The sequence below is a fragment of the Cynoglossus semilaevis genome, chromosome 9 (assembly GCF_000523025.1).
Source record: "Cynoglossus semilaevis isolate Cse_v1.0 chromosome 9, Cse_v1.0, whole genome shotgun sequence".
NCBI lineage: Eukaryota > Metazoa > Chordata > Actinopteri > Pleuronectiformes > Cynoglossidae > Cynoglossus > Cynoglossus semilaevis.
Genome location: NC_024315.1, coordinates 9607888 through 9620324, shown reverse-complemented (window position 1 = coordinate 9620324; position 12437 = coordinate 9607888). Strand labels below are relative to the sequence as shown.

Here is a 12437-nt window from a genome sequence, read left to right as displayed (position 1 = left end):
TTTTACGCACTCTTGGTGATGAGAGGTTTGGGTTTCTGGGAAAACCAGGGAGCTTGAATATTTTTCAAACCCATTTTAAATGTAACCACTTTTGGATGTGTTTGCACAGGAGGCTGAACACCCTTAACAAGTGTGCTTTGATGAGACTGGAGATATCACCGCAAAGAAAGCGAGTAAGTGCACATGCATACACATGAACTCCACTCCTCCTTCAAAAGCCCCATAGCACATCTTCACAACCACAACTGCACTTCCTCACCTCAGCCCTCAGTTCACTCTTGGCCATAGGGCAGAAGTTGTGTTTTCTCACATCTTGTTTAATTAGAAGCCACCTGTTGGGTTTTATTTCTATATCAAGTGGGTTGTGCAGACCCTAGGGGAAAGGAGGGCAGCTTTTTATGTCTAAATGAAGGGGTTGCATTTTCTCCCCCTGCTCACCTTCTTTGTCAAATACTTCCCCACAGCCCAGGCCTACTGTAGATTTTAATCAGTTAAATGCTTTTGTGGCAAAATTTAGAGTAAAATAATGAAACCACACACTGTGTCCAATGTTTTATTAAATCACACTTCTTCTTCTTTTTAACCATGTGCCGAATTACCCACTTACATTTTTTGTGGTTTTCATTTTTTTTTATAAAAGTTTTATAAAGAACTCATACCTGTGCTTAGATATCAGTTTTCTGTCTGTCTCTCTTTGAAACAGTGTCACTTTGTGATCAGAGTTTCTCCTTTAATACAAATTACCTTAACTCCCTATTAGCCTTAAGCAGTACATAGTACTATCCTTGTTCTGTGTGTGGTGGCGGTCATTAGGATGACCCTCTCTGTGTCACCTTTCATTTCAGAAGTCAACAGAAAGAAGTAGGAGAGTCAAAGAGGTTATTTGCCTCCGCTCACCCCCCCATCCTCAGACAGCTTAGGAATGCATTGATCTCCATACGTCTTAACATTCCCATTTTCTTTCTGGCGACTCCTCCTAATGCTCAAACCACTGCCGTGAATGCTGTGACGGTTTAGTGGTTTGGGGATGAGTTGTCGCCAAAATCTTGATATATGTCTGATCATCCGTAGAACCCCAAATAGCACGGTATCGTTTAAATGTCTGAACCCCAAATAGCACGGTATCGTTTAATCAAAATCAAACCAGCATCAGAACAGAACAAGCCACAGAAATTAGATTCTCTTTTTAATGAAGAGCACAGAGACCCCTCCTTCACTGGTGCTTCGTCGTGTATACATTAAATCGTTTTGTGTATGTAAAGCTCAAAGGAAATCTAACATGCAAAAAGTAAAATTCATGACTGGATTTTATTTTTGTTTTAATTCAAAGAGTGTTTGTTTGCAAAGGATAAAAGTGAATTGTGTAAATTTCCATGCAGTAAGAAAAGATGTAGAGAAGAGGGTTTTTAAACCACGGCCTGTGGTTAGGTTTTATAGGCTGCAGTCATCTTGGATGATTGGTGACTGCGAGGAAGTATCTTCTGAAGCCACGTTGGTCTGTGTGTGTGTGTGTGTGTTAAACAAAGAGACACATGTTGGACTTATCTTTTGTCATAGAGCATGACTTTATCGATAAAGCGTCTCACATTCAGTGCATTTGTGCATACAGACGGAGGGGTTATAACTGTGAGGGTGACCCCAGTCTGGCCGGCTGCACTTAGAGCGATGGGGGTCATAATGGAATTTCCTGAGCTCCCTCCAGGGCTTGAGATAGATTAACCAAACTGGGGGAGGTGTGTAGATTTTGAGAAGATGCATGTGTTCTATATGTGACGCAGAAAGGCCTACTGGTTTCTTTTGGAGGTTGTGTGGTCAGCAGAGACCAGGGCTGTTTACAATCATTGGCATTTTTGGTATAAGTAGTAATATATTGAAGCTGCTGCTTTATACATATACATATTTTACAGTTAAAACAATTATGACGTGTTTTTTTATTCAGTCTTTTTTGAGGAACATTGGAAAAGAAATGGTAGCTGTGACAAATACTGTCCTCCGTCCTTTCCTTCTATTTTTACCATGTTTTCCTATGATTTTCTTTTCCCTTTCTAGAGTGAGGACTCTGATGAAGATGAGCTCTGTGCCATTAGTGGTCGCTGGACCTTCCAACGGGACAGCAAACGCTGGTCACGTATGGAGGAGCTGGATGTTTTCTCCACACTGTCCATGGATGACAAAGAGGCCTCCTCATTCCCCAAGGACCATGTACCCCAAAAAGGCAAGCACGTCCTACATGAAGGCAACAGTTCAGAGAGTGTGTTGACCGACCTCAGTGAGCAGCCTGAGGTGGTGTCTATCCACAGCAGTGGGAGTGGAGGAAGAGGAGAGGAGAAAGGACATGGTGCCACTTTGGTAAATGAATCTGCGCCCGCTGGTGCCACTCGTGCTAGCTCTGTTACTAGCATGTGCTCATCCTCGGGTACGGGAGGCTCAGGATGTGCCAATGAAGACTCTTTGTCTGACGGGTTGCCCCCATCACCTTTAGAGTCACTTGGACAGTTCACTTTTGACATGAAAACTGGGATAGTTGGACTTGGGGGAAATATGGAGAGAGGAAGTGAAAGCAGCAAAAGCACACGATCACGAGCCAAGAGTTTTCTGAAGAGGATGGAAAGCCTGCGGCTCCGCAGCAGCTCCACCTCCAAGCGAAAGAAGAAGGGCAGCATCACTGGAGGGAAGATCGAAATCAGTGGCCCTGTCATCAAAGAGGGTCTGGATGATGACAAACTGAGGAGGCTGAACTGTGTGGACATCCCCAGTATCAGTTTCCACCAGAACCTCAATCACCATCGCAATCCCACTCAGACTATGACACTTAACAGAAATCGCTCTGTCTCCTACTCCACCCAGACCAGCAATGGCAGCACTGGAAGTACAGGAAGTAGCCAGTCAGAAGCCAGCAGTGGCAGTGCAGTGAGCACACCAAGCCCAGTGACCCGGGCTCGAAGTCACAGTACAGCAGCAGGGTCGAGTAAGAGAGGGGGGATGTATTTGGAGGGTTTTGATCCTTTAAGCATTCTTCAACAAACTTCTGATCGTCAGCCAAAACCTCCACCCAATTCATCCAACGCCTTCAACTGCCCAGCTACTAATGGGATGACAGTACACGAGCAGAACCACAAAAACAACTACAGTTACCAAAGCAACGGTGGAGAACTGGGTGAAGAAGAGGAAGAGGAAGACGAGGGAATGCTCTACTTCTACTTACCAGAAGGGCATAAGCCTGGAACGTTTCCCAAAGCCCTGGAAGACGGTAGTTCACGGAACAACAATGGGATTGATAATGGAAACTTGGTGGTGCTTAGGGGAAGACAAAGTAGACGTCAGCGCCGCGGGTCTTCAGGCTCTGTCGACAGTCGGCTCAGTTTTTACGACAACGTCCCCTACACTGAGAGAGAGGAGGAGGTAGAGGAGGAGGGAGATGAAGGGAAACTGGAGGAAGTGCTAAAACATGTCAGTGGCCTGAAGCGTTTTAATGCCTGGTCAGAGGCTGTAGTGGGTGAAGAAGAAGAGGAAGAGGAGGAAGATGAAGAGGAAGAAGGAGACTCAGACTCTGCCTTGGACTCGGCATCTCCTTGCCCGTCTTCTCCTCTGCAGAACCGACTAGAAGAGACTGAAAATGGAAGTGACCAAGACAGCACAGGAAACCCACTGGGAGAAGGAGAAGAAGGGATGAGAGAGAGAAGGGACTCTGGTGTTGGAGCGTCATTAACCCGGACCAGCAGGTCAGTCAGACTACACCAAGCATTTTGTACTTTGTGCAAAAATCTTTTTTTTGTTTAAAGGGTCAGTTGATTAAATTGACAAATGAATAATAACAATATTAATAATAATAACAGTTGTGTCCCTTATTTGTCCCATAATGGGGACATTTACAGTGTGAGTCTTTGCACATGCTGCCATGGAGGTGCCATTAGGTATATAAGGTTTCTATGGGGATTGAACCCAGGACCATCTTCATTAAAATTGCTTAATCTTCTACATATTTAACTTAATAGTTATTTCAACTTAATATATTTAATTTTTAATAGCATTTTACATATCCTTGATGTACATGCATGTTCACAGCTACTTGTGAACATGCATGTTCATCTTGTACCTAAGTAGAGTTGCTGGCTGGTTTCTTACCCCAGATTTCCACTGTTTAGCAGTTGAAGTAATTTAAAGATATTTTGTTATCCTGATGTCAAAAGGAAACCTTTAAGCCTTATGCCTTATTTTCAGAGCCAGATCTGGCAGCCTCCTGGTCTTTCTTTCTCTGTAAAACACTGGAATAATAGCCGAAAAGCTGGAGGAAAATAAAGAAAAACCAAAAGACAAAAAGTGTTTTCTGTAGTAATTGACAGCAAAGGGTAAACACGCTGAGGCGTCTTTCCTTATGTAATGGCTCTGGTGACTGTGGAATGTCTGCCTGGTCGCCATAGGAACTGTTTCTGTTTCTCTAGGAATTCACAGACAAATTACATGAAGGGGTGTGGGTGTTCAGGCCTTTTGATTATCTCTTGATTGATGTCTTCATAAATCTCTGTAATCCCTTAACTGATCACTTGGCACCAACAACCATGTGCAACTTCCTGAGTTTATTTGATAACAAAAACATGACGCAGATCTGAGAAGGCAAACAGCTCATTTTGTCAATTACCCTTATTCCACTAATATCTTAATTGGTGCGATTTCTTTCTCTTTTTCTATACAGGCCACAGAAGCTTCGCTGGCCCTCTTCTTTATACAGGCCACAGAAGCTTCGCTGGCCAAGTTTCCAGAACTCTCACAGGCCCAGCTTGGCCTCGGCACAGCTCCAGATTAGTTGCCAGTCAGTGTTACAGATGAATCTGCTCCAGAAGCTCTCCCTGCTGCAGCTCACCGCCCTGCTGGAGAAACATACTCCTGCAAACAAACACGGCTTCAGCTGGTAAGGAAAACAGACAGTTGAATAAAGGGAACAGGCACCAGGCGGGCTGTGGAGGTTAATTCACGTGCTCCTTGTATTTCAACACCCAGAGTTATTTGTGAAGTGCATTTCACACTTAGCTAATTGTCCCTCATCAGCGATGGCCTTGAATTTATCCACTCAGCCGGCCAACTGATACTCCTCAGTCCCAACAGTCTCGCAATCCCTTCCATCTGCAGGTTGTTGTATAGTGTGGTGATAGCTGTCCACAGAGGTTGGGTTTCACATTCTTTTCCCAGCCCTGTAATTGCTGGGAAGGGGCGTACATTGTCTTTTTCTCCATGGGGCAATAATGGCAGTTCACACGCATTGCGTTACAAGAGCTGGTGGCTTTTGGCAATTATCACTCTACCACTACCTTCTGGCCTTCAATAAGTTTGAATCTTACTTTTTTTAACACTCCAGACAATAATACTTTGGTAAATCTTTGGTCAAGAACAGCTGGACATCCCTTATTTATCTCTATCTTACTGTATTCTTATAATTTAAATGTTCACCCGAGGCTAAAGATCTTTGAGGAGGTAATGTATTAAAATATCACAGATAACAAAATTAAATGTCAATGGGACACCAGGGATTCTTTCCATCAACATATAACTGCAGAACATTGACCTGAAGAAGCCGGATATAATCTCTAAAGTGATCTGGATATTTTCACATGTGTCACATGAAAAAAATATTTATAAGTGAAGTAATTTCTACTCAAGGCTGTCTTTGAGTAGAAATCACATAAATTATGACTTTTAAAAGTCCAGAACCCGCTGGAAGACAGAGGCCACTTGTTGGCCACTGGAGGCCCACACATAATCAGAATTCCGGGCTGGGGATCATAATATGCTCTTTTTCCACTTTTCCTAAACTGTGGTTCTGAGGGTCTTGTGAACGGTTCTAACAAAGACAAGCCTGTCCTGCGTTGCACATAGAGTCTATCTGCTAAACACACTCGCACCCATGCACGCAGAACCACAGCCATAAATCTGTAGATGCATTCTTGTGAAACAGTTGGAGTCGCACGTTTCAACTCTTGGTTTGTGGTCAAAGACTTGATGGGGGATCGCACCCAAGAACGCGTACATTCCCACGTGCACGGACACACACACTAGAGGAAACAGGATTGCAGGCACTTTGTGCGGATGTATAAAGCAGTTGGATCCTCCCTCTGTGACGGCAAAACACACACCCCAGCCCTCCTCCATTCTCTCCTCACCCTATTTATCCACCCTCTCCCATAAACCTGGAGACAGGCTTCTGCACAGGCCTGGTTTCATTAAACACACAAACAGTCTGTCCACTGTACAGCTGCTTCATTAGCCTCACTGGGCTGACTCACATATTTGAAAACTAACAAATCAAAGACAGATTGATTTGTTTTGTTATAATGATTAATCAGTTTGTATCTCGACTTAATTTATTCAGAGTATTTCTCATTTAAAGCCTGCATACATTTTCTGAATTGAATTGAAAAATGTAAAAACAAAAAAATTCTCGCTTTGGACGAAAGCTTTTCTACCAGAAAATGAATTTAACATTTATCTTGGAAAACTGGAAAACCCTTCACCTGATTTAAAAGGTTCACTTGGGGACACAGGAGTAGATAAAGGACCAATACTGGTTGATGTAGTAGCACAGGGTGGCCACTAGTAATTAGCGGCTCTTGCTAGTGTCTTAGGTTTGTCATCTTTAAGACACATCTGCACAAATGTAGCCAATGAACTAATAGTATTGTCCAATGATTTTTTTTTTTACAATAGTATTGGTTTATTGTCCATTGATTCCAATGATTTTTTTTTTTTTACAATAGTATTGGTTTAAAATGCATTTACACTTCAACAATGCATGTTAATATTCTGTGTGGGATGTCTTTCTGATGTAAATGTGTGTGTCTGTGTGTGTGTTTGTTTGTTGAAGGGCCGTGCCAAAGTTTATGAAGCGAATTAAGGTGCGCGACTACAAAGACAGGAATGTGTTTGGTGTGCCACTGCAAGTCATCGTCCAGAGAACTGGTCAGCCCCTCCCTCAGGGAATCCAACAGGCCATGCGCTTCTTGCGTAATCAGTGCCTTGACCAGGTAACAGGCTGTTTGAGTTACTCATGAATGTTTGACATATGTACACATAAGCCCTTGATTACACCTCAGCGTGTACATTATATCGGAAATTCCCGCGGGCCTGTCATTAAGCTTAAAGCACCATTTTCAGTTTCCACAGTGGAAGAAGAGTCCTTATGAGAGTCCTTTAATGTTCGCTAATGTCAGGGTTGGAAGACAGAGCTTTTCAGTTTCTATAATGTGAAAAAAAAGTCTAACTTTGTGTGACTGCATGTACAGTATTGATGGGAAAAAAGAAACTAAAATAGAAAGCCAAATCAGAAATAGAAGAGTGACAGTGGTTATTTTTCAGTAGTACAAGGCAGCTTTGTATGAAAAAGCTGGAAAATATTCAGACTCAACGAGCCCAAGACTTTTTCCTATGTCCTCCCTAACTTGCCATTTCATTCATCCTTCAGCAGACAATGATTCACTGTCACATTTATCATAATTGTGAGGTAATTTGGGAACTTACTGGAAACACAGTCATTGTGATTTCCCCTGTGTCTGTAAGGTCCTTGGACGCTGTAATAATCAAACATTGTTTTGAGGTAACTGACTAGAACATTTTGGTCTTCTTCTTCAGGTGGGTCTTTTCAGGAAGTCAGGAGTTAAGTCTCGAATCCAAGCCCTGCGTCAAATGAATGAAGCCAGCGGTGCGGACGGGGGCGGAGTGAGCTACGAGGGCCAGTCGGCGTACGACGTCGCGGACATGCTGAAACAGTACTTCAGAGATCTGCCAGAGCCTCTGCTCACAAGCAAACTGTCAGAGACCTTCCTGCAGATTTATCAGTGTAAGTATTTGCACAAACACAGAGTCAGAGCGTGAGCAAAACAGTCTATGTAAAGACGTACATATGTGTGTGTGTGTGTGTGTGTTGTTGTGGGGCTGCAGCCGCTTGACAGTCGTGGAGCAAGGCGTTGTGAAATAGCGAAATGAAAACAAACAGAATAAGTGCAGGAAATACCTGTGGATTGAGGGGATGTTCTGCCTCCGCAAACATATATTGGCTCATTTATCTGCGACTCACCGCTGACGTCCTCTCAAGGTTTTGGTTTATTATATAACTGTACATGACTGAAGTAGTCACTCCAGCTCATGTTTATAAAAGTTCAAACAGGCCAGTGGATGTTATCACTGCCAGGCCAGTGAGGCTAAAGTTAGCAGGAAAAGACCACTAAAAGATGACATAATACGGCATGGCGTTTTGCCTTTTCTCTCCAGACATGCCAAAAGAGCTCCGTCTACAGGCAGCCCGTGCCGCCGTGCTGCTGCTGCCTGATGAGAACCGTGAGGCACTGAGGACACTCTTGTGTTTTCTGAGCGATGTGACGGCCAGCGTAGCCGAGAACCAGATGACTCCCACCAACCTGGCCGTTTGTCTGGCACCGTCGCTCTTCCACCTCAACACCCTGCGCCGCAAGGAGAGCTCCTCACCCAGGTGCGTGTCCGTTTGTTGACCTTATTGCCGGGAATCGATGCACTTGATAATTCCACTGACAAAGTCCTAGCTTCTTATGTAACGTGTGATATGTGGTACTCTTTAAAAACAGGAAAGAGACACTTTAAAATAACAAAGGAGCAGGATACAGTAAATAAAGCACAGGGCAGGAAAGGAAGAGGGAGAGACAGAGGAAATAGAAGGGTTATATAAGCAGCTGATATTTTCCACTTTTTTTAGTCCATATATCACTACATGATAGCATTTTACCCTGAGGCGTTTTTTAGTCCATATATTACTACATGATAGCATTTTACCCTGAGGCTAGTGTTCTATAATTTCTATAGTGTTTTTTTTTTAATGGAAACTGAACAGTACTTTCTCCATCCTTTCTGGGCCTAGGGTGATGAACAGGAAGCAGATTTTGGGAAAGCCGGACCAGAAGGATTTAAATGAGAACCTGGCTGCCACTCACGGTGTGGCACACATGATCCAGGAGTGCAGGAAACTCTTTCGGGTTAGTATTTTGTATGAAGTTTTTTTTTTTTTTTTTTTGGCCCTTCATTATGGCTCCCAAGTGTAAGTCAGATTCTTCTGACGTTTTATTGTCCTACATTATGATGTTACCACTGTGTTAGCATAGATGAGTGACTTAGGTAATGATATAAGGTATGTGAGTTCTGACTTGCAAAAATCAACTTACGTCACACCATAGGAACTGAACTCTGACTCATCGAGGACCCCCTGTATTGACAATGTTTAACTGCCCAGAATATATAGAACAGAATGTTACTTTATCAAACCGTCCATTTAGAGCCAACGTAACCAAGTTACAAATCGACGTCAGTGGCAAAAAAATCTTAAACCCATGAGTTGTTCCGGTGTTTCCCCGAGCAGAGCACTCCATGGGATAAACAGGAACTAATCAGCAAAACAATCCAGCGCTAATCCAATATCAGTGACATTCGTTCTAAAAGGCTTCTGTGCTCGGTACCATTTTCTCTGAACTGCAGTAGTAATTAGTAACATTCTGTGTACTGTCTGATTACTGATCATGATTTTATTAGATTGTGGGGAAGTCGTATCGCACCGGCCGTTTGCTTCCTGAATAATTTTCTCCAATTAGATTTTGTCATAAGGTGACCTCTTAAATTAGCCCTCTGTAATCAATATCACATTAGACCGTGGGATCCAACATCTAACATTGTGGGTCTAACTCTAAGAAGCTCAACAACAAGTGCTCTCCAGACTCAAACACAGCACGTACACACATACATTTACCCACAAGCACAACCACGTACATACAGACGTAAATGGAATTCAATTTTTTCTTTTTTGAAATAGTAAAGTTGCAAAAATGAACAAAAATTCAGTTTCTGTCTTCTGTTAAAACATTGACAGAAATTGATGCCCAACACCAACGCCTGAAAATTCACACTTTTAATAATCATTGATTGTCATCAAGTCATTGAGTGCTATGAAATCATGAAAGATGAAATCAATAACGACTAATAACTTCTCCTCCTCATAGATACCAGAGGAGATGAATCGCTGCAGGAACTCTTACATGGAGCAGGCTCTTCTGCCTCGATGCATTAAGGATCTCTGCGACGAACAAGCCGGAAACGGAGGTTACCGCACGTACCTCCGCAACCACCTAGACGCTCTCCTCAAGGAAGCCAAAGACAAGTTCAGAGGCTATGACAGCTGCTCCACGCCTGAGCAGGCAGAGCTGGCCTGCAGAAAGGTACGACGCAGATGTGTTTCCTGGCTCTCCTCACCATATACAGTCCATTTCCATGTACACACTGTTACATAAGTTACAAGAGCCAAACAGATCATCCTTCAACCGAGCAGCGTATATACACAGCACTGTGAATCACACACTCCTTTCAAATGTCTCTTTCCGGCCCCTTCTTCACTCTTCTTTTTTCCAGTCTCCCTCTCAACTGCTTCCTTAAATATCTAGTGAAAACCAGCAGTTAGGTTTTGTTTTGTTTTTTTCAACGGCAGAAACACATCCGTGTGAAACTGGCCGGGCCATTGGCCTCTCATTCCCTTCCCAGTACTGGACTCCATCCCAGAATGACATCAGCTCGACATAGACACTCAGGAATAAACATATACAGCCTCTCCATTATCCCAGGGCTGTGTCTCCTCTGGAGGTTTTTATCTTTTCACGAGTTTGTCACAAGGCAGAGAGAATGAGCGCTCTTTATCATCTGACAGAAGAATGAAGCAACTGACACGGCTGCAGGGCATTAGGGAATTTTGAGACATTGCTGAAGTGTTGTGTAGTACAATTAGCGAACAGGCTGGATCGCAACAGCTCGTTTCCAAGAACACAGATGACGAGATAAGATTTTGTACCGAAGGCTGCTGAACATTTTGTACACGATAGTTAGAGCTGTGTGTTGGACAAATGAAAAAGGCTGCTGAACATTTTGTACACGATTACACGAGTGTACACGAGTTAGAGCTGTGTGTTGGACAAATGAATGGATAATCTTGACTGATGAAAACAGCAGAGCCGCCTCTCTGTACTCTGTTCAGGTGTTAATGTAGGTAGGCATGGTGTCCAGTGGAGAATATCGTCTGTAGGAGTTTGCAACGTTTCAATAATGTGAAATCCAAATATCTGTCTAAGAACATTTTAACTTATCCTTTTACATAGACAAACTCACAGTCATGGTAAAAACCCATTTTCTTCTTCAGACCTGTAATAACAAAGAACCATCAATTCTTCCAGGTCCATGATGGTTTTCCACTGCGACAGTGGAAGGTGACCATCGAGGTGCCTGCAAGTCCAGAGGAGGTGCTGACTCGTGTTCTACGAGAGCAGGGCCACTGGGACGAGGACCTGCTGGAGAGCCGAGTGGTGGAGAGCCTGGACGACAAGATGGAAGTCTACCAATACGTCAGAAACACAATGGCCCCCCACCCCACCAGAGACCATGTGGTGCTCAGGTAGACCTTCTACTGTCCTACAGAGGTTGTTGGACTGTTTCGTTGTATTTTTCTTTTTATCTAACTTCTACTGTAACTTCGTTCTGCCAGGTCATGGGTCACAGACCTGCCGAAGGGAGCGTGTGCACTGGTGTGTACATCTGTGGACCACGAGGGAGCACCTGTTGTCGGCGTGCGGGCCAACGTCCTCACCTCACGCTACTTCATAGAGCCCTGCGGAAGCAACAAATCCAGACTCACGCACATTTCTAGAATCGACTGCAGGTACAGGAAGAAAACAAATGTTTGGTTTTGATTTTTTGTAAAAAATTTCCAGCTTGGAAACCAATGACCTCAAACGGAAACTTTCCTTATTTTTCAGGGGTCGTTTTCCAGAGTGGTACAACAAACTGTATGGACACTTGTGTGCTGCTGAAGTGGTGCGGATACGTGAGTCCTTCTCTGCACCCTTGGACAAATGAGGAAGCGGTGCCCTGGTTTCCAAAGACTATTTTCTTAAACCTTGGCATGTCGTACCATCATTTGGATCCGACTTTGGACACCAAATGACTCATTCCTCCCTTTTTTAGCAGAGTCGACTCAGTCCAAACCTCTGTGTACACACATTTAAAGGACAAACCCTGAATCCTGGATTGAAGGACGTTTATTTTGTTGTGTTTTTTCGCTCTGATCGTATTACAGCAGACTGATTTCTAAAAGTGTTTTACTGAAGCTCTGAGTCTGCTGCCAGCAGGACTCGCGCCACACAAACACGTATCTGGGCCAAAGGACATGATGTCACCGATACAGGATGCGAGGTTCAAACTTTATCTAAAGAATGATATTGCTTCTGAGAAGCAAAGGGATTCAGTGAGTGTGTGTGTGTGTGGTCACGTATGTGTGTGTGTGTGTGTGTGTACACTAGGATTCTGTGAAAGAAACAAACTCTTGCACTGGTCACCAGTGGCAGTGTATTGTGGATACTCAGTGGACGGTGAAAGTCTTCTGTTGCCTC

General features: G+C 43.6%; 1 protein-coding gene across 2 annotated transcripts in view; it reads left to right on the top strand.

Moving 5' to 3' along the window:
• dlc1 (DLC1 Rho GTPase activating protein) overlaps positions 1-12431 on the top strand; it is a 60708-nt gene extending 48277 nt beyond the window's left edge. For both annotated transcript variants that reach the window (XM_017035478.2, XM_008317115.3), the window contains 11 exons: positions 110-173; positions 2050-3722; positions 4730-4909; positions 6857-7016; positions 7621-7828; positions 8260-8476; positions 8879-8993; positions 10008-10223; positions 11226-11443; positions 11534-11707; positions 11805-12431. In XM_017035478.2, coding sequence (XP_016890967.1) covers positions 110-173; positions 2050-3722; positions 4730-4909; positions 6857-7016; positions 7621-7828; positions 8260-8476; positions 8879-8993; positions 10008-10223; positions 11226-11443; positions 11534-11707; positions 11805-11904 — 3325 coding nt within the window. In that variant the 3' untranslated portion in view covers positions 11905-12431. The remainder of the gene's footprint in view (positions 1-109; positions 174-2049; positions 3723-4729; positions 4910-6856; positions 7017-7620; positions 7829-8259; positions 8477-8878; positions 8994-10007; positions 10224-11225; positions 11444-11533; positions 11708-11804) is intronic.
• Positions 12432-12437: the final 6 nt, after the last annotated feature.